The sequence below is a fragment of the Macrosteles quadrilineatus genome, unplaced genomic scaffold, assembly GCF_028750875.1.
Source record: "Macrosteles quadrilineatus isolate MER2022 unplaced genomic scaffold, UCM_ALF_1.0 Scaffold_1__1_contigs__length_201487025, whole genome shotgun sequence".
NCBI lineage: Eukaryota > Metazoa > Arthropoda > Insecta > Hemiptera > Cicadellidae > Macrosteles > Macrosteles quadrilineatus.
Window position 1 is genome coordinate 48,262,379 of NW_026542594.1, and position 22,887 is coordinate 48,285,265.

Below are 22,887 nucleotides of genomic sequence, written 5' to 3' on the forward strand. Positions count from 1 at the left end.
TTTCTCTTCAAAACATCACAAATTTCAAATTCAAAATTAACTTGATCAATTGGCAGGATAAATTTGACCAATTTTGGACTTCGACTGACTTCACAGGTAACGACATATTTTCTGTATTTTTTGAAATTTTTATGCATGTGTTTGACGAGTGTTTTCCTGTGTGCAAGTCTCGCTCAAAACCAAACCCAAAAGGGAAACGGTCACGTGCCTGGTACACTCCTGATCTTGACAGGCTCAGGCAGCAGGTAAGACATGCCTATGATCTGACCTGTGTAAGTAGTGACAATCTTTGTAAGTTAGAGTATAAGACCCTAGTTAAGAACTACAAACGGGCAGTAAAGGAGGCCAAGCTCAATTATAATGCCCTATTCATTGAAAACTCCAGCAACAAATGTAAATCAGCCTGGGCAATTGTAAAAGAAAATTCCCAATCTCTCGGAAGCGGTAATAAGCTTCCATTTCATCCAAATAAACTAAATAGTTTTTTTATTAACTCTGTTAACAGTATTAGAAACAGTATTAAGAAACCTGCAAATACTTATGATCATTTCTTACAAAAAGTTCCTTTCAACAATTCAGAGTTTCACTTTTCTTTGGTCACTTGTAGTGAGGTTATGTCAGTCATAACTAAAATGAAAAATACCAAATCCAAAGATATCTATGATATCTCCAACTGGTTCATTAAAGAAATTGTTGATGTAATAATTTCACCATTGACTTACTGTGTAAACGCCTGTCTACAGGTTGGATTCTTTCCTGATTGTCTCAAAATTTCCAAAATTTGTCCTATTTTCAAAAAAGGGGATAAAAACTGCCCAGGAAACTATCGGCCTATTAGTCTAGTACCTGTTCTGTCCAAGGTTCTAGAACATATTATTCACAATCAGATTAACAGCTTTTTTGAAAATAATTCTCTCTTTAACAAACAACAATTTGGCTTTAGAGTTGGACAGTCCACTGTGGATGCAATTGATGCCATGGTTCAGGACATTCACAGGGCTTTTGAAAATAAAGATTTTGCCTGGGCCACCTTCATTGATCTTAGCAAGGCCTTTGATTGTGTTGACCATGAGATCTTGCTGCATAAGTTGGAGTTTTATGGAATCAGAAACAGTGCTCTAAATCTTTTGTGGTCTTATTTAGCAAATCGTAGACAGGCGGTATACGCTGATGGTGAATGGTCCTCCATCGCCCTCAGCAACTGTGGGGTACCTCAAGGCTCCGTCTTGGGCCCCCTTCTGTTTTTAATTGCTATAAATGATCTGCCTATGAATCTTAGTTGCAATTCCTATCTCTATGCGGATGATACTACCTTGCTATCTTGTCACAGTGACCTTTTGCATCTTAAGTCAAATGTCAGAAACACAGTCAATACTGCTGCTGAGTGGTTTTCAGCTAATAGTTTTCTTTTGAATAAAGACAAAACACAATCAGTCATATTTTGCCTTAGACCTCTACATGATATAGGCCCACTTGAAGCTGAACTGTCCAATGTGGTAAAGTTTCTAGGTGTCCATATTGACAAACAACTGACTTGGTCTGATCATATAACGCAACTCTGTACTAGGTTAAGTAGAATGATTTGCCTTTTTCGTAAGCTTAATGATTTAGTTCCTATTAGTTATTTAAGATCAGTTTACTTTGCTTTATTTCAGTCTGCCTTGAACTATGGTATCATTTTTTGGGGTAATAGTTCTCATGTCTCCGATGTCTTAATATTACAAAAAAAGGTCCTGCGCATAATGGCTAGGGTTGATCCTGAGGAACATTGTCGCCCCATTTTTATTGAATTTAATATTTTAACTGTTATTAATTTATATATATTTAATATCATGTTAACTAGTTTTAAGGAAATGGACTCACATGCCATAAGGAGTGATTTTCATGATTTTCAAACTAGAAACAGACATCAATTTGATATACCCCATGTTAGACTGAGCAAAACAAAGAAAAGTCATAAAATTCTGGGCCTAAAATGTCTAAATAAATTGCCCAACAAATTGCTATCACTTCCTTACAAAGTTTTTAAAGCTAAAATTCATATGTGGCTAGTTAAGAATCCGTTCTACAAACTTAACGATTTTTTAGAATTTCCTAAACCATTAAATATTGAGTAATGATTGTACTTTTTTTTTTCTCTTATAGTTATCCTCATCTGCATGTATTTTATATTATCTTTGTATATTTTGATTTGACCTTGTACTCTACATCTATTGTACTCTTCCTTGACAAATGTTTCCCAACATAATACCTTCATTGACCATTCCACATGCATTTGTAATGTCTATTGGAAAATAAAGCTTTGATTTGATTTGATTTGAGAGCCTCAATATTGATATTCCGATAATATCGGACCAAAAATATCGATATATCGGAAAAATATCGTTAAAAATTAATGGAATTGGAATGCTATCGCAATGCATCCCTTTAACAGCAAATTACCTTAACAAACAATTTAAAAAAATATTATTAAAATGAAACTATTCTAAACTATCCTAACCAACCAAGCTTGCTGTATTATTTCAAAATTTCGTTTGCTAGCCTATTCCCCATATGCATTTTCTGTAATCAAACGGAATTTTGAAACGGTAACTTAGCCTATACTACAGTAAGTTTGGTTGGCTTTGGTTATGTTAGGTTGAATAGTTTCTTTTCCTAATCCAGATATAGGGCCTAGGCTATTATTTTTGCCTAAACAAGGTTAGTTCTTAATTTGTTTTTAAATGCGTTTGAAGATATTAAAACAAAGGAATATATACAGACGGTTTGGTAAAAAAATATCGATATGTCATCAAAAGAAATCATTGATATTAAAATGCCCCTTTAGCAGGAAAGTACCTTTGTTAATACTGAACAATATTTATTTAGCCTATCCTTATCTAAGTTGTCAGCTGATATGTTTTAATTTGTTATAATCAATATATCGGATAGAAAAATAAAATATCGATATTCAAAAAGAAATAATCGATAATAATGAATGTTCCCTTTAACAGGAAAGTACCACCTACCACCATGAACAGTTAGATGCACACATATGACGTTAAATTGTTTACAATTTATAATTTTTTAGGCTTGTGTACAAAAAAATATACAGAATTTAATGGTTTTTGTTGGTTTTCACTGCCGTCACGTCATTTTGGCACTCCACTTCTGCCAACCGTGCCAACTCACTATTCAAATACAGGCAGAGGCAACCAGATTACAAAAATATATTTAACTAGATACATGGAATAGTGTGTGTGTACAAATAAATTTGTTATTAATAATAATTTAATAACTGCTACACAAGTTCAGAAAAGATTAAACTGTATTTTATTCTTGCATTATTCTTTAAAAAATTGCTAAAATCAATTCTAACGATAATATCGAAGCAAAATATCGATACCCCGATAATATCGGAAGTCTAATATCGATATATCGGAACCAAAATATCGATATTTCCGATATATCGGATATCGATACCAAACACTAGATTGAAGTAGTATTTAGGCTATAACCTTTAGTGCATTTTTCGTTATTAGTTATTAGTAATGGTATTTCAGAATATCTTTTTAATTAGTTATAGTGATTGCACAGTTTTAGATTTGTACACGGTTTTGTAATCATTAGGGGTACAGTTTCTTAACTGGGCTATGCTAATATCGATAGAAACTATCGAATTGAAAATATTGATTAGGCCTAATAATCAATATTTTTAAATACATTTATTATCAAATTAAACTATCATAACCTAACCTAACTAACCAAACTTGCTGATGGTGAAAAAATCGCACGAAGGTTTACTAATCGAATCGATAGTTTCAATCAATATTAGCATAGCCCAGTTAAGAAACTGTACCCATTATTAGTATGGGTAAAACTGAACTTATACTACTTATGTTATATTGCACTTTTTTTGCCTTATCTACCTAAATTAGACTATTTTAAGCACTTTTTACCATTAGCACTTTTGGGGGAAACGCCTATTTCACCCTGAAAATCACATTTGAAAATCAAGAAAAATGCTAGAAATCAATGATATTTGGGGCTTGATAATTTTCTATTTAACCCTTAGAGTGCCTGGCGAGAAATAAAAGTAACGCTCAAAAAATGCCGATGATTTTTCCCGAAGGTCACGCTAAAAATGCCGAGCGCGATCTGGCGATTTTTAGGTTAAAATTTTGTAAAAATCGAATTTTTGATATTTCGACCAACGAAAATCGATGTACGGTATTGCATCTAGTAACTTTCGACTCAATGTTAATATATGGGTTAAAAGAATCCGAGTATCCATTCGGTTGTTATGACAACTGTTCGATCATTACGAAACGTCCGGTCAGCCGGACGTTGGCACTTTTGGCTTGTTCTAAAAACGTCCGGTCGGTCGGACGTTGGCACTTTTGGCTCGTTTTAAAAACGTCCGGTTCCCCGGACGTTGGCACTCAAAGGGCTAACTTAGGGTGAGTTTTATTTTATTACTAGCTGTACCCGCGGGCTTTGCCCCGTTTTACTTCATAAGTGAGCTCGTTCGCATGGCTCAATTACGTCCTGGTTGAAGTTCGTTCGCTACGCTCACTCACCTTTAGGTTGGAGCTCGTTCGCTGCGCTCACTTGCCTGTTAGCTCGTTCGCTACGCTAACTCGCCACCAGGTTGAAGTTCGTTCGCTACGCTCACTCACCTTTCGATTGCAAATTAGCTGTTGTCATAAATTTAATAAAATAATAGTGCTGCACCCTGTTGGTAATCCTTGTAACTTTAATGGTAATGAACATCATAGAACAGAACCAACTTGTTTAATTCAAACAGCTGTTAAGATTCATAAATTCCATTTAAATATGAGTGCTCATAATGTTAACATGGGAAACTCCAGAGCCACTGGGGCGGAGCCCGAGAGTCCGATCAGAATAAAAACAACTTAGTTTTCCTATTTAATGCCTAAAGGATCAGTGTACCAAATTTCAGCCTCCTAGATAAATCGGAAGTGGGAGAATTAGTGATGAGTGAGTGAGTCAGTCAGTCAGTGAGGGCTTTGCCTTTTATATATATAGATTAGTCCATTTTAAACACTTTTTTGGCAAATGCCGTTTTTACCCAGGAAACCAGGTTTGAAAAATCGTAAAAAGTAGTAGGCCTAAAGTACCAAAAATTACCCCATTTTTGGGTAAACCAAATTAAATATATAATAAACTAACTTAACCTAACCTAACCTAACCTAACCCAACCCAACCCAGCCTAACCCATGCTTAGGTTAACAATGTGCCAAAATGACCGATTTTTGGTAAACCCTCGTTATGCTCCTATTAAGTTATTGACACGTAGCCTATTAGTAAGAAGTTGGGTACTGAAAACCTACCTACAGTTTCTTAACTTAGCTATGATAATACCGATTATTAGTAAACCTTCATTCGATGTTTTCACTATCAGCAAGTTTGGTTGGTTAGGTTAGGTTATGATAGTTTAATTTTATAACTGATATGGTAAATATATTGATTATTAAACAATATTTTAAATTTGATAGTTTCAATATGTTCTTAGTATGTTTTTAAAACCACATAATGGATAAAAGTTTGCGTTCCGATGAAGTGAGGGACTTGTTGTTAAGAAGAAGATCTTGGTAATGGTGAAAGCAGTAGTTCAGAACATGATAGAGGTCGTACGGAACGAGGTGAAGCTTGGAGGGGAATAGTGGTGTGGCGGGGGAAGTGTCGCTATGCGAGGCGACGATCGGCTCGTCTCTTACCCCCACCATGGATTTCCCCGCTTTAGACTGTTCCCGCCGAAAATCTCAGGCTTCACCTCGTTCCGCACGACCTTTAGTGATGTAGGCCTAAATTCAGACATCGGCGAGAACTTTCATAATGGACTTTGTGAAGAATTAGGCGTGTTTTATGATGCCCTAAATGAAACTGACTATTACGACAATGAAGAGTAGGCCTATATAGATGATCCAGAGTTTTCAATGAAAATATAGAAGATCGACCGAACGGGGAAGAAAGTGTGGAATTCGAGAAAGACGACCATCCAGACCATTGTAACATCGCAAATTGGCAGGACATCCTCGGTGACCATCTCTATTTTCAAGATGGTAGTAATAGGGAAGAAAATATAGGCTAGGTGGTTATGTGCTAACTGACGAGCAGGTAGAAGTGGGAGAAGCTGGGGAAATCAACGCCAGGCATCAAGGAGAAAACGGAAATGAACAAGGGCAGAATGAAGCCGCAGCTGGTGACGGGTGGCGAGATTGGATAGATGGTGACAATGCGTTTGCCAAATTTCAAATGTTTCCGGCTATAAACCTCCACCAGGACAAACCCCTAAATCCCCTGTTAGATTTTTTCTGCTTTTTTTACTGATGACTTGCTTAATGAAATCGTCAAGGAAACTAATCGTTATGCAAAGGAAAAGATTTTGAAAAATACTCCCCTTCAGAAGAAATCTATGTGGTGGTCATGGAAAGACGTAACAGTACCCGAGTTTAGGGCTTTCTTAGGTGTTCTATTAAACATGGGTATGCATGATAAACCAGAAATAAATGATTATTTCTCAACTGATTGGGTCGACTACCAACCTTTTTTCAAGAATGTCCTAAGCAAAGAAAGATTTTTGCAGATTTTCTGGACACTCCACGTAAGTCCTCCTCAAACAGGACCAATAAGAGGAACCCTAACTAGATCTGGGAAGGTGAGGAATGTCGTGGCATATCTTGACAAGAAATTTAGGGAATTTTATGCCACAAAAGAAGGTGAGCGTTGACGAAAGCACTGTAGGCTTCTAAGGCCGTCAAATAGTATTTGAAGTGTATAACAAGGACAAGCCAATTAAATGGGGCATTAAAGTGTTCACCGTACTATCAGAGTCCAGTAGCCTACAGGCTACATATGCGCAATGGAACCGTACTTTGGCAAAAGTACAACAGAAACAATGGAAAGAGCTGATCTAGATGTTACAAGCCGTGTGATTTTGCACCTTGTAAACAAGTTGAAAGAAGCATACGGAAACATTGAAGGGTTTCACGTGTTTACGGACCGCTTCTACACTAATGTAGATCTTGCGACCGTACTACATGATATGAAAGTACATTTGACTGTGACTATCCTTCCCAACAGGAGGGGACTGCCGGAACAAGTAAGACCACAAAGAAAGAGCAAGGGAAAGGGCAAAGGTGGAAAAAAGCAAACTAAGGGAAAGGAACAGCCAGCTGTTGCCAGTTCTAAAAAAAGGAGAAGTTAAGACCTTTAGAAAAGAAGACAAAATGGCTCTGTTGCTGTGGAAAGATTCTAACCTAGTGATAATGTTATCTACTTTGTATGACAATAAAATGCAGACAGTAAGTCGTATAAAGAAAAAAGGAGTTCAAGAAGAAGTCAGAAAGCCTACAGTAGTTTGTAAATACAATCGATAAATGGGAGGCGTTTACATTGCTGACCAGTACTATATCTCATCTTACTCCTTCACAAGGAAATCCATCAAGTGGTGGAAGAAGGTTTTCTTTTGGTTGTTGGAAACAGCTGTCGTGAACTCTTTCATACTGTTCAACTGTAATCAGCAAGTCAAAGTGTGGCAGCGCAAGTTCAGAAAAATGCTAATAAAAGACCTTGTTGGTGAAATCAGGAACATGAATAAGAGAGGAAGACCTTCCACATCTCAAGAGGATGAAAGGCTAAATGGGAAGTTATACCTGCCATACCATCTTGAAGCCGGAAAATCCAAAGACTGTGCCGTGTAGTGACAGAAGACCAGGAAAAGAGAGGAAACGAAGTAGGCTAAGTTTTTTTGTAAAATGTGTTCAAACCACCCAGGTCTTCATATAGGCAAGTGTTTTGAGAAGTACCACTCAAATAAAAAACTGAAAGAGTAAGTACTTTTTAAGGCTCTTTTAAAGTGATCACATAATATATTGTCGAAACATATACATAGACTTTAGTCGACCTTGATTCGTTTTTGAATTTATCAATTATTTGAGGCTCAAATATCTTTAAATGTCATGTAATATTTTGTTAGCCAGTTAAAATAATACATATTTTTTGACAAAACAATATTTTGTAGGTGAAAACTTGTAAAGATACACTTTTAGATAAGTTTGATATTTTATGTATTATTGACCATTTAATTCAGCTGTACCTAGCCTCTTGAAATGTTATGTAATATTTTCCCAGTTTTAGGCCTAATAACTTGCGTATTTATAGCAATAAAATGGTGTTTTAACCCTAGGAGTGGCGAGACCGATTTTTAGTATGTGCTTTGTGGAGTGCTCATTTTGGTGAATTTGTAAGGGAGTTCTTCAAAAATCTGTATAAAATTAGTATGTAGAGATAAACTATTGAACCGTATATTCATTTTGTTCGTAATAGTCAGTAGAATTCAAAAATGTTAATACAAACCAATTTTAGAAAGGTAGAAGATTTTTAGAAAAAAGTAAAAAAAGGAAAATTAATACATTTTTCAAATTTTATTTCAAAAGCAAACACGTGTCACATGTAACGTATTTTTTTATTGCACAATTCAAAATATGCATTTTGTTCAGAATTTATTCCTCTACATAGACATATCATAATATACACAAAAGAATTATTTTTATAGATTTACTAGCAATAATACGGAAAAATTGGAAAACGTAAATTTCTTTAACTACACGTTGATAGATCCACAAATGCCCTCTACTAATAAATCAATATGATAAAACCATACATTTTTTGAAGCCAATAATATCATTCTATATAAGAATAACTAAATAAGATAAGTAATAGAATATTTGGTTTTCACAAAAGCAAACATGTAAACAAAACAACTGATCAGCTGTTATAGCCCACAAAACTTCACTAACTTTTTATCCTATTTTGGATCACACATGTATAAATATTTATGCAAAATAATGCATAAATATTTTGCCTAATACAAAAAAATAAACTAAAACCCACACTTCGTCTTTGTTATCGGACAAAAACTCACGACGACGCCGCCATTTTAGGTTAGATGATGACAAGTGTTCTATTCCTTTAGCTTTGAAAAATCAAAAGCTTCTATTTGTGTGACCAGCCTAACAACATTGAATTCTACTGTCCTTCGTCTACAAGAGCGTATATAAAACAACGTATTTGTACTTTTCACATTGTATATATATGCGATTTAGAAATCGACATCCGCCACATGAACAATACGTAAAAATAGGCTATTTACAAAAATTGTTCATCAGCTGTTGGAATGTATTATGACGTTATACTTTATACAGAACTAGCTGTACCCGCGGGCTTTGCCCCGTTTAACTTCTTAATTTTCAAGATTATCTCGTTCGCATGGCTCAATCACGTCCTGGTTGAAGTTCGTTCGCTACGCTCACTCACCTTTAGGTTAGAGCTCGTTCGCTGCGCTCACTTGCCTTCAGATTAGCTCGTTCGCTACGCTAACTCGCCTCCAGGTTGAAGTTCGTTCGCTATGCTCACTCACCTTTTAGTTGCAAATTAGCTCTTGTCACAAATATAAAAAAAATAATAGTGCTGCACCCTGTTGGTAATCCTTGTAACTTAAATGCTATTGAACATCATAGAACAGAACCAACATGTTTAATTGAAACAGCTGTTAAGATTCATTAATTCCTTTTAAATATGAAAAATCATAAGGTTAACATGGAAAACTCCAGAGCCACTGGGGCGGAGCCCGAGAGTCCGATCAGAGTAAAAACAACTTAGTTTTACTATTTAATGCCTAAAGAATCAATGTGCCAAATTTCAGCCTCCTAGGTAAATGGGAAGTGGGAGAATTAGTGATGAGTGAGTGAGTGAGTGAGTGAGTGTGTCAGTGAGGGCTTTGCCTTTTATAAGTATATAGATAGAAGATTTCTTCATGCTTGTTGTAGTGGTACCACTTGCTTTTGTCAGAGACAAAAATTACGTCTGCTATTTATTTTTGAAATGACTCATCATTTACGATTGCGCAACAAAACATGGCGTTTGCGAGTTCGCGCGTATTTTTCGTTTAAATGTAACTCATTATAAGATCGATATATTTATGTTATAAGGTTCATTCTTATAACAAAATGAAACTTCGGAATCTTATCTTTCCATTGGTATAAGAGTTACGTCATTTCACCGACTTTAAATGTGCTTAACATGCAACTGAAAAAAACGTTACATAAATCGACATATTCTGTCGCCCGCCACTACAGCGGCACATTTTGAAATCAACATTTTCTGTCGATCTGCCACTCCTAGGGTTAAAGTTAAGAACTCTACAAAGATATATTTAAGATAGACTTGATGTTTTTGATGTTTTTGCAAAAATACTAATGGTGTAAATGGGAGGTTGGGGTTCGCTGACGGTCCCCTTCCTCCTGGCTATCGATGGCGGGTTCTGCCTGTCAGGGATTAGATAGGTCCCGAGTGTTGCTTGCACTAAATGCGTCGGGGCGCTCTACCATGGACCTCTAGGTCCTGACCTAGTGGAACCCAGGTGGAGTGACGCTTAAACAAGCAGCCGGAATCCCTGGTTAGGATTGAGGGGCAACCCTCCTTCCGAAGGGTCTGCTTCGGCAGCCGGCGAGCCTGATGACCTTAAGTCATCCGCCCATGATGTGCTAAAGGTTGATGCGTAAGCTTCGGCCTACATCATGGGGCCCGGGTATGTCCTCAAGGATAGGTACCGGGTATGCAGTCAGGGGGCTTCGGCTCTCATGACAAATAATGTAATGTAATGTAATGATGTTTTTGTTCTTTTTACCAATGAATCCAGTATTATTTTCTAAAAATGTCATTTAGTATCTTTTGGTCAATAAAATTAGTTGTTTTTCACAATAAAATGTTTAAAATACATTATTTCATTTTGCTTCTTATTTACCAAACCAATGCAGAAGATTCAACCACAACACATTGTGCAGTAGGCTATGTGTAGAGTGATAAAATCTTACTAATATTATAAATGTGAAAGTTTGTGTGTTTGTTTGTTTGTTTGTTTGAAGTTCAATCACGCATTAACTACTGGACGGATTGGGCTGAAATTTGGCATGATGATAGCTCACATTCCCGATTAACATATAGGCATATTCTTATCTCAAAAATCCTTTCGGGCTCCGCCCCAGTGGCTCTGTAGTTCCCCATGTTAACCTTATGAGTATTCATATTTAAAGGGAATTAAAGTATTTAGTCAGCTGTTTCAACTGAAAAAGTTGGTTCTATGATAAACAAAAGCATTAAAAAAGTTATAAGATTTACCAACAAGTTGCAGCACTATTATTTTTTTTGCATTTATGAAAACAGCTAATTTGAACTAAGCAGCAGCAAAAAACTGTGATAAGCAATGAGAACTGTCAAAGTAGGATTGTTTACAGTTATATTTATTTTTTTATTTAATGAATAATTTGTGATATTTAGCAAATTTTTTTATAATTTGTTTTTATCTATTGTTTAGGTGAAGTGGCAGAACATTATGACTATTGTAGATGTGCCATACTATAGTATACTGTAAATTTAAAGAAACAAATGTATCAAACTGTGTCCTCCCCCATTGCAAACGCAAAGCTTGAATATAACTGGAATAATCATTTTATACTTATATGCCAACCCCGTACGAAGGACGGGTATGACTGCTAGTATTTGACATTTAAAAAAAAACTTTTTATTTTATCTGAATAAAATTTTTGTTCATATTACAGGGAGGAATATATACATTAGACTAAAGGCACAGGTTTTATAAAAATAGCATAATTTAGATAGATTTTCACAAAAAAAGAATTGACCCCCTAGAGCCTAGTAAAATATGGTATTTTTGGTTTATTATTACTTAATCTATCTATAATAGTGAGCCTTAAGTTATAGTTCAAAATAGTTTTGAGGTTATTAAATTATGTTTTTCATAATTAATATTCATTCTAAAAAACTCATAGTTATTTAATTCTTTATTTAAAGTGTTTGAGGCTATTATTGGAACACATCTCGAGAAAATAATTCAAAGCTGCCGAAGCACAGCTGGCAAAATGGCTGCCGAGTTGGCAGAGAAATATGAGTGGCCACCATTAGTGGCCATCCGAGCGGGAGAGACAGAGGGTACGTAAATAATTCCGAGCTGTCTGTGACTACGTCATGGGCACTTATAGTGGCCTTCCGAGCGCAAAGGGTTAATGTGTTGCCACTTCGCACACTAACATAGTTACACAAATACTTAGGCCTATTGTAAACAATGAATCTATTGCTGGCCGTTTTGCGGAAAAATACGGCCGCGTACCATATTACCGATAATGTCATCAGATAGAAGACACTTTAACGGACACGATAGCATCAATAGGTGGAAGATCACCTAACATGACTTCCTGAAGAAAAAAATCGGGGTAGTGGATTTTTATCCCCCTGGAATTTTACCCCCTGGGCAAACGTGACGTCACAAACCAGGGGGTAAAATTCCGGCCGCGAACTTTTGAGTTTCGCAACAACAGCTCCATGGATTAAACGGAATTAAACGTATATTTTCACGGTTGTGAATTTAAACAGAACACATCAAATTATAAAAACCTGATTGTACGGCCCGGATTTTTACCCCCGGAATTTTACCCCCCGGAATTTTACCCCCCGGAATTTTACCCCCGGATTTTTACCCCCGGAATTTTACCCCCTGGAATTTTGCCCCCTGGCCAGATATATAAATTAGTGAGAATGATTATTTATCTTCATTCTGTTTTAATTTAATAGTAAACATTTTATCATTAAGTAGCCTATATTAATTTATTTGTAACAATAACTAACCGAACAGGTTTTTAATTTTAATTTTGAAATTCTAGTAATTAGGATTCGATCTTTGAAGCTAACAGTTGGTTAATATGACGTATAAACAATCAACTGAATGATAATTGTTTCGAACATTTCTTTACAAAATAAATAAATAAAGATAGGCTACTAAATAATGAAATGTTTACAAGTAATTAAAAACAGAAATAAGAAAATCAAACATTCAATTTCTAAAATCAGCCAGGGGGTAAAATTCCGGGGGTAAAAATCCGGGGGTAAAATTCCGGGGGGTAAAAATCCGGGGGTAAAATTCCGGGGGGTAAAAATCCAGCCTGTACATCTTCAGTTGTCTAAACGCTAGTTATATGGACAGAGGGTAGAATTCCGGTTTTTATTGCTAATCTAATTAATCACGCTCTGTCTATTTTCATTAGACTTCCAAATCCGCGGGGGTAAAATTCCGGCCGCGAACAAACTTTTGGCCACTCAGGTTACTACGTCATAGTGACGTCAGCTTTGCCCAGGGGGTAAAATTTCAGGGGGATAAAATTCCGGCGACCCAAAAAATCATGTCAATTGATTGTCCTATCATGTACCTGGGAAGTAAGTTAGGGGGGGTAAAGTCAGCAATAAGTAGTGCGCACGCCCGAAAAAATCTATTGCTGGCCGTTTTGCTGAAAAATCCGGCCACATAACGTATTACCGATAATGTCACCAGATAGAGAACACTTAAACGGACACGACAGTATCAATCATGTACCGAGGGTGGGGAGGGGTAAGGTAGGGGGGTTAAAGTACTCAGTAATATGGTACACGGTAGTATTTTTCTGCCGGCCAGCAATAGATTTTTTCGGGCGCGCGCACTACTTATTGCCGACTTTACCCCCCTAACTTATCTGGTGACATTATCGGTATTGGGGGAAACGATTATTTCACCAGGCCGGGATTTACCAATAGGCCCGGGTCTATGGGCGCAAGCTCTCCGAGGGCGCACGGTTTTTTTTTTTTAAAGAGGGCCAGGCTTTAAGTAACCATGGGATTGCAGCGCAGCTAGAACCCTCATTCACAGCTAGGTCCTCATTCTTTGTCAAATCCCAGGTCCTTTGTGAACCGTGAGATCCTTTTGACAATAGTGACCCGTTCTTCCCTTTGATCTCCAGTTGATAGGCCAAGGGATCTCTTCCGCATGGTCTTCCTACTCAGCCCAAGGGCATCTGCCGCTCTCGCACCTGTAGGTGCCTTCAGCATTCTCTTAGACTGTACATTTCCTTCTGTTCTTTCCCAGTTCCTTCGATGTTCTATTCCCATCCACTGGCGAACAGCTCTCCGTGCTGTGGTGTAAGCAATGCCACACGTCAGCTCTGGACCCAAGAGCGGGCTTTCAGCTCCTTTGTTTGCCCACTTGTCAGCTCCCTCATTGCCAGCAATACCTTTGTGCCCTGGAACCCAACTAAGGATGATACTGTTGGTCTTTCCCAGGGCTTTCATGGCTTGATGACAGTCCCATACAGCCTTGGAGGTAAAGTCGAAACTGTCAAGTGCCATTAGTGCTGCTTTGCTGTCTGAGTTCATGTATACAGTGTGGCCTATAAGACCGCACTTCAAACACACTCTCGCACACTCAGACAGGGCAACAACTTGTGCCTGGAATACAGTGGCCATTTTTCCCAAACTTACGCAGAACTGCGCCTTGGGTCTGACTCCATATATTCCAGCCCCCATGCCCGTTGGCTTTTTTGAGCCATCCTTATACCAAGTGATCCCCCTTTTCATGTATTCAGGTTCACCCTTGTCCCAGGCATCCCTGTCAACAATGTTGACATTGTATGGTTTTTCTAGATCTGTGATCTTCACCATCCTGTCTGGTAGCATGTCCAAGGGTTCATCTGCACCTTGTCTACAATTCTTGTGTGCTCACTGGAGGCATTATACTTCCAGTTGCCACTGCAAGCCATTCTGTAGGCTGCCATCCTTGTCTCTCCTTTCACAATGATGTCGAGAGGTGGCAGGTTTAGCACTACTTCCAGGGCTGCAGTTGGAGTGCCTCTCATGTCTCCTGTGATGCTAAGGCATGCCACTCGCTGGATCTTTTGTAGTCTCTTTCCAGCGGTAGTTAGTCTTACCTTGGTCCACCAGACCACCGAGCCATACACCATCATCGGTCTTGCAACCCTAGTGTATAGCCAGTTAGTCATTTGTGGGCTTGGACCCCAGGTCTTCCCATCCCGTCTCATCATCATAAGTGTGGTCTGAGAGCGTTGCGTTATATGTGCCAAATGGCTGTTCCAGGTGAGCTTGTCGTCCAGCCTTATTACTAGGTACTTGAACTCCCTCTTAACCCGGATCTGATTACCGAAGAGAGTTGGTACTCTAGCGATATCAACATTTCTCTTCCTTGTAAATGGTACCATTACAGTCTTCATTGGATTGACCCTCAGACCTACCTGGTTACACCACCTCTCCACTATGGACAATGCTCTCTGCATGAGATCCAGGCAAGTGTTCACAAATTTTCCTCTTATTAGTACAACAATATTGTCAGCATATCCTTGAGCGTACATGCCCTGTGCATTGAGCTCGGACAGGAGATCGTCGACCACCAGGTTCCACAGATTTGGTGACAAGACGCCACCCTGTGGGCACCCTCTTTGGGCCTTGACCTCTCTCACCGTCCCACACAGAGAAGCTTGCGCTCTCCTACTTTCGAGCATGTTGCCTATCCACCTCACGACAGTGCTTTCCACATTTCTTGACACCAGCTTTGATACAATAGAGCGAGTACTAGTGTTGTCAAAAACTCCTTCTATATCAAGAAATGCAGCCACCGCTATTTCCTTGTTCGAGATAGCACTTTCAATCTTGCTAACCAGCGCATGTAGGGCTGTTTCGCATGGCTTTCCCTTCTGATAGGCATGTTGGTTCGGATACAAAGGACGGCTTACCAGGACCCTATCCTTTATTTGTCTATCCACTAATTTCTCCATGGTCTTCAGGAGAAACGATGTAAGGCTGATTGGTCTGAAAGCCTTGGGCACAGCATATGTGTCCCTTCCAGGATTCGGTATGAATACCAACCTTGAGGCTCCATGCTGTTGGTATAACTCCACTGGCTAAGCTGGTCGTGAAAAGACACACCAAGGGGAGTATCAACTGGTCCCCACCTTCCTGCAAAAACCCAGGATAGATGCCATCGGTACCAGGAGCTTTAAATGGTTGAAATGCTCTAAGAGCCCATTTAATACCGTTAAAGGTAATTACAGCCCTAGCGCAAGCCCAATCTTCCCTTGCCGTCCGCACCCTAGTCTCTCTTTCTATCTCCTCCTGGACTGTGCTCTGCGGTTGCAAGGATCTTGGGAAGTGAGCGCTCAAAAGGCTCTCCAGCACTTCTTCTGGGCCGTCTGTATATGTGCCATCTTCCTTAAGCATTGTTCCTAAAGGATTAGCCTGACCTCGAGCTTTGCACATTGAAGCACATTGAGCTTTGCTAGGCCCTATGAAGCTTTGCACATTCATGCACATTCTCTCCATGTTCTGACAGAATTCTCTCCATGACTCTTTCTTAGCTCTTCTAATTGTCCTATTGTAAACAGTGAGCATCTTTGAGTAGTTGTTCCAATTTCCTGTACGCTTTGCTTCATTATACAGTCGCGAACCTTCCTCCTCAGAGCTTCTAACCCACTATTCCACCAGCAGGCTTGCCTGCACATGTTCTTTACAGTCTCCGGGCACGCTTCTTGGTATGAGCTTAGTATGGCCGCATTTAGAGAATTTGTCATACTCTCCACCCCATGCCCTTCTGTGTCTTTTAATTGTCTTAGTCTGTCCCCTAGCACCTCTCGATACTGGTTCCAGTCTGTCCTTCTCACGTTCCTATAGGTCTCTTTTGTACAGATCGAACCTATAGTGAATTCAATGTAACTGTGATCTGACGCTGAGTGATCATCAGATACCCCCCATTTTACAACCTTTGTCGCCACAAGATTACTGGCCAAGGTTATGTCCAAAACCTCTTCCCTTAGTACCACCCCTCTCCTCTGTCTAAAGGTTGGTTTGGATCACTTGTTAAGTATAACTAAGTTAGATTCAGCTATAAAACTTAACAAGCTCTCACCTCTCTCATTAACGTTGCTGCTTCCCCAGGCCATATGATGGGCATTGGCGTCACAGCCCAACAGCAGGTGTTTCTTTTCCCTGGCTCCATATTCAACAACCATCCTCATTTCTCTGGTCGGTGGTGGTTCCTGAGAGTCATATGGCAGGTATACTGAGGCAAGCAGGATTCTGACGTCACCGTCACCCATCTGCCCGTATACCTCGGTCACGGCACAATCCCTAGAACAGAGATTAGTGACTTTCAGTGTGTGAGCACCGCAACCATCCTCTACTTGTCGGGATCCTTGCTCCCATGCAGCCTGAAGGTTACCCTCTCGCAGCCCAGGAATGGGCGCATCGCAAGAGACTTCAGCTTCTGCAGGGAGTTTTCGTCAATTATCATGACCAGGAATTGTCCGCTAGGGTTTGAGTTTCCCCCAACGACCGCCCAGTGGTCTGTGTCAAGGTCATTCTGCAGCTTTATGCCCTGCATCACGTCCTTCTTGGTTGTTGCCCCCGTTGTGGTGGGAACAAACACTGATACCTTCCCAGCTTTCACAAGGTCTTTGGCTGGGGCAAGCTGTAGCGAGTTGCCCTCAAAGGGGCTCAGCTCCTGAACCTGTTTGACCAGCCAGTCCCTTGTGGTTGCGTTAGTACAGCCGACTACTAGGCATCCGCCTTCAAGATGGCAGCTGCTTATCCTGACGTCTTTGCCACGAATGGCCCGTTTGGACAGCTCCCCCTTGATTTTATTGGCTTCAACCTCTGTCAGTTTCCTGTCCAGGTGTTCAGTTCTAGCGATTGCCATCTTCTCTACGGACAGTGTCTCTGAATAGGTGGGTGCCGATGTCCTCTTTGAAACACCCGACCCCTCTCTCTCCTTCCTCCTCGACTTCTTTTTCTCACCCCCAGCATCCTCAGGTGTCAGGTGCTCTCGCCCCCTCTTTCCACCTGTCCTTCTAGAGGCTTCAATAGAGTTGGCTTTGGGAGTGCCGCCCTCGCCCTGCTTTTCCCCCGCATCCTGGTTCAGCAGAGTTCGGGTGCTTGGCAGCCAACGCCAGCTTCCTCTCACTTTCCACCTTTTCGCCTTTGGCTAGAGCTTCCGCTATCCTTCGTCTTCATAGCTCTCCCCTGGAAAGTCCTTTGTTTTTTTGTTCCTTTCCAGTTTCCGGGAGCTTGTCTTCTTCATCAGATATTAGTAGGCCTTCCTCCTCCATTTGGGTCGGATCTTCTACATTTAACTTGCAATAGAAGTGCTTTCGACCTGTTGGTCACACTTTTCTTGCTCATCAGTCTTGGTTTTGTCAGTTTGCTCACTAACTTTTTTTTGGTCATCCATTTTGTTCCCACGAGTACCGGGTATCTAAAGGTCCACCTCCCCAGTGACCCGATTAGAGAGGTAAGGGGTTCAAACGACTGAGTTCCCCCTGGTTCCCAGAAGGCTCCGTTTCAGACACTGAGTATTAGGCCCCCAGTGCCGCAAGGCTCTCAGCGCGGGTCGCATTCTTCCACCTTAGCCCAGGGCCCGCAGTGCTCAGACAAAGCTATTGCTATGACTGAACGTCTGGGTGGGCGCCCTGCTCTAAGAGAGGAAAGCCTCATCTTAGACCAGCACGAAACACCCAGTGTAATAATTTATTGCCTGCCATAGTCTTTCTGAATAATTACCTACAACATATGTTTTATTCTTTATTTATATATTGTAAATATTGTCATTGATTGTTCCCTTTGTAAAAATACAGATCAGTTTAATAATTGTCCTTGTCTTTAATATTTTTAACATTTGGTGCCGAAACTTGTATAAAATGTCCACCAGGAAATCTTCTAGAGTCAAGAAATTACCTGACAGGTATACTCCCCCAAGTAATGACTTAAATACTGAAAGGAATTTAGACACTACCAAAAATAATGAAAACCACGAAGACAATAAGACATCATGTTCTCATGGTACTAGTAAATCTTCAAAAGCAAGTCACCGCAGTAGATTACTAATTGAATTGGAAAAAATAGAAGAAATGAACAGACTGGAAAAAGAATTAGAACTAAAAGAGATGGAACGTCAAAAGAAATTAGATGAAATCGAAATGGAACGTCAAAAGAAGTTAAATGAAATGGAACATCAAAAGAAATTGGATGAAATGGAACGACAAAGAAAAATGGATCAGAGGGAACTAGAACGCCAGAAAAGACTGTTGGAGGCGAGGGCTGAACTGAAGTCTGCATCGGTCAGTAGCAGGCAAGACTCACTTTCAGAGGTAAGATCTATTATAGGCTTAAATGATGACTTAGAAGAAGAGTCCCATAAGAAAGTTGAAAAATGGCTAGATGGCAAAGAACAAGAGTCCAATGTCGTTCAAATGTCATCATCAGCTATTGTGTCTTCAGCAGTAGAGAAGTTAGCGGATTCTTTTAGACAAGCCATTCATTCAGATAAGTCAAATACCATTCAATCCTTGCGCAAACACCTTCCTTCATTTGGTGGGAAACCGGAGGATTGGCCTATATTCTATTCTGCTTATGAAAAGACAAAGGCTTCCTTTGATGAGGAGGTCAACCTCATCAGAGTAAGAAATTCACTTGAAGGCGAGGCTTTCAAAATGGTAAGGCCCTTACTTGTTTGTGGAAAAAATTTGAATACGGTAATATCCACTTTAAAAATGCGGTTTGGCAGGCCAGAATTGATTCTGGAATCAATGCAAAGGAAGACCAGAATGCTACCTCCAGTCAAGGAGGAAGACATCAATGGTCTAATAGAATTCTCTACTTGTGTCCTTCATTTTACTACGACAGCTGAATCCTTAAAAATGGAGCACTATATGACAAACCCTCAGTTATTGATGGAACTAATGGACAAACTACCTTATAATCTCAAGTATAATTGGGCTCAGCATGTGAGATCATTATCTTTAAGTAAGCCAGACCTAAAAGATCTTTCTAGTTGGTTAGAAAATCAATGCTCACTCATGAGTATTTATTTCCGTCCCAAATCTGACACTTTAACACGTAAGAAGTATGATGCAAAGATAGTATTAACAAACTCTACAACTGGGAGATCAAATAGTTGTATATTTTGCAACGAAAAGCACAAAAGTGCTCAGTGTAAAACTTTCAGGAAAGCCAGTGTTCCAAAGAGATGGAAGATGGTTGCAGAAAGTAAGTTGTGTTTCTACTGTTTTTGTCAACACCCAATAAAGTTCTGTAAAATAAAGAAAGCTTGTGGTATTAATAACTGTAAACTATTCCACAGTCGCTTACTACACACAGACACTACACCTGAAAAACCTTTGTACACCAAAAAAGAACCTGTCTATTCTTCCTCTCGTGAAAATAAAGACTCCGACTATTCTATTGTCAAAACAAAAGAAATAACTGGTAAACACACAGAACAAAATGCAACAAATAATGTTCTGCTTAAGGTATGTCCTGTTACTCTTTATGGGCCTAAGGGCCAAATTGATACCTTTGCACTTTAAGATGAAGGTTCAACAATATCACTCATTGACTCTAACACAGCCGACAAGTTAGGAGTCGAGGGAGACATAGAGCCCCTTACTACCTGTTGGTCAAACTCAACATGTCACTTTGAATCTACCTCTCGTAAAGTTAGCCTAAAAATAAAAGGACTTTACGAGGATGAAGTATTCACCCTTAATAACGTCCGGACACAGTCACCACTAGATTTACCACTTCAAAAATTTGACACAGTTAAACTTAGACAGACTTGGTTTCATCTAAACTCAATTGACCAGCCCCTTCCTTCGGCACATTCCAAACCCTCTATCTTGATGGGACAAGACAATGCAGCTCTTATTTTAACAAGAAAAGTCATAGAAGGACCTACCTATTCTCCTATCTTGTCATGGAGTTATCTAGGTTGGACTATACATGGAAAGTGTGCCAAATTTGATGGTCGAATAGATGGAAATTTTAATTTGACAACATTTCACGATGACAAACTACATAATATAGCAAATGAATGCTTTCAAAACGAAAACTATGGAGAACCCACTCTTCATCAGTCCAAAGTCGGTTCATTTGAAGTAAAACAAGCAATTGAAGTACCAGAACGCACAACAAAAAAGGTCAAAGATTATTACGACATCGGATTATTACGGAAATTAGATTATTTCAAGTACACTCCAAGTCGCGACAATGCCTTGAAGAGTTTAAAACCGACTGAAAATGAAAAAGGGCAAGAATCAAATGCGTTCAAATCAGACAATTCTACCGAAGAATCACCTCTTTTGATCATCAACCAAGACGAGTCAAGCGACAGTAAAAGATCCACAAAAAGTTATACGAGCAGAAGTAATGGAATTCCAGCTAAATTGCACAGAAAGTCCAGTACTGTGACAAAGTTTGAGGACAATAGGCCGGCGAAGCAAAAATCTGAGGTGCTGGATGAGGTGAGTCGACATATCCGACGGTCGTCGAGTGAGAAAGACTGTCCTTTAAAAAGCATGGTGGTAACGGAAAGTGACTCTTCGCAGAAGAAGGCTATGGAGATCAGAAGTGAGAACATATCTAAGAGCCTCAGCATGAGTGTGATTAAGGACATGGTAGCCACTGGTGTTGAGAGGTGTAAAGAGATTGATTTAGACGACTCGATGATTGTAGACAATGTGACCAAGTTCCCACTGAGGCCCACGGTCCGCAAGTCACTACCCAACCCTCCTCGACTAGCCAGTGTGATCAGTACACCAGCGTTAGTTCCCCCGCTTGGAGTTACCCAGCCCTCTTCAGACTCAAACTCAAAAGCTTTGGAGGCAATGAGACATTCTCAACAACTAGACTGAGAAACTCTGGAGGCGACACGAGCAGGAGATCAACGAGCTCAAACGCAAAACTGGTCTTGTCCCAATGGAAATGCGAGCCAATATGGAGGCAGACAATCAGCAAGCACTCCTGGATCCCAAACAACGAAGTAGAAAACGTAAGCTCAAAGTGAAAATCACTAATAAACTGGTTAGTACCAAATTTAGCCTTCGCAAACCTCGACCAAAAATGACTAATGCTCCAACGAAAAAAAAAGAGATAAAATTTTCTAATGCTTAGTTCTTGGGGGGAAGAATGTAATAATTTATTGCCTGCCATAGTCTTTCTGAATAATTACCTACAACATATGTTTTATTCTTTATTTATATATTGTAAATATTGTCATTGATTGTTCCCTTTGTAAAAATACAGATCAGTTTAATAATTGTCCCTGTCTTTAATATTTTTAACATCCAGTTCTGATGGTGCTGCTGCCCCCCACCAGAGAGTCATTCAGGACTCTAGCCTAGATCCGCTGAGATCAGTGTGACAGGGGCCACGACGTGAACGGTGCAGTCATTGGACTACACAGGCCTGTACTTCATTTTTGTACTGGCCTTCTTGGACGGTCTGGAGCATCATTTCTGATGCCTCTGGGGGAGAAATAGTCCTCGGTTTCAGATATCAATGCAGCCTTATCTGTCCGAGGAACTACCGCACCCCCTTAACCCCCGGGCGCAGGCTGAGAGTAAAAATATTGTTTTAATATCTAAAGATAAAAAAATAAAAATAAAATATATAAAAAAGTATTTGCGCAAGTTAACATATTTTGCGAGTTAATAAAAAAAACTCTGGAAAATAATATGCATTCTGATTTTGAAGTTCACTGGAAGAAATAACTGTCTGAAAATTTACTACTTTTTCAAAAATACGCATCAATTTCGTTAAGACATTGGTTACGGGAGTAGGCTGTAGGGACGTTGTCGAGCGCCCGAGCGGTACGCATCGTATTGCCACTGCCCTGCCACTTTGCTGGCTCGGCGCTACAGATGGATGATGGAAGTGATTAGGGGCGCATGCGTGCTAGACACTGTTACCACCCTCACCTCACAAAACAAAGGTTATTTACTAATCTTTTGGTCAGTTTACAACAACCTGCAGGATTAAGTTAAAATATAATAATACGTTTTGTTGAATATAAAAAAATGAGTTTATCTTTAAAATTCACTAACTGACAAAATATTAATCTGCGTTTGCAATAGGTTTAGACAATAGGCAGTACCGCCATAGATACTGTTTACCGCCATAACTCATGTCGATGTTTTTATTATTATTATGTATGTTATATGT

At 39.4% G+C, this 22,887-nt stretch overlaps 2 protein-coding genes across 3 annotated transcripts in view; both read left to right on the forward strand.

The window, feature by feature from the left end:
* Positions 1–22,887, forward strand: part of LOC128982948 (uncharacterized) — a 109,701-nt gene that overhangs the window by 2,131 nt on the left and 84,683 nt on the right. The gene's annotated exons all lie outside the window — the stretch shown is intronic.
* On the forward strand, positions 18,588–21,578 carry LOC128996683 (myosin-M heavy chain-like). Its single transcript, XM_054422121.1, has 4 exons — positions 18,588–19,382; positions 19,895–19,935; positions 20,030–20,198; positions 20,802–21,578. Exons 1-4 carry the CDS (start codon positions 18,588–18,590, stop codon positions 21,576–21,578), a joined length of 1,782 nt encoding a protein of 593 aa, XP_054278096.1.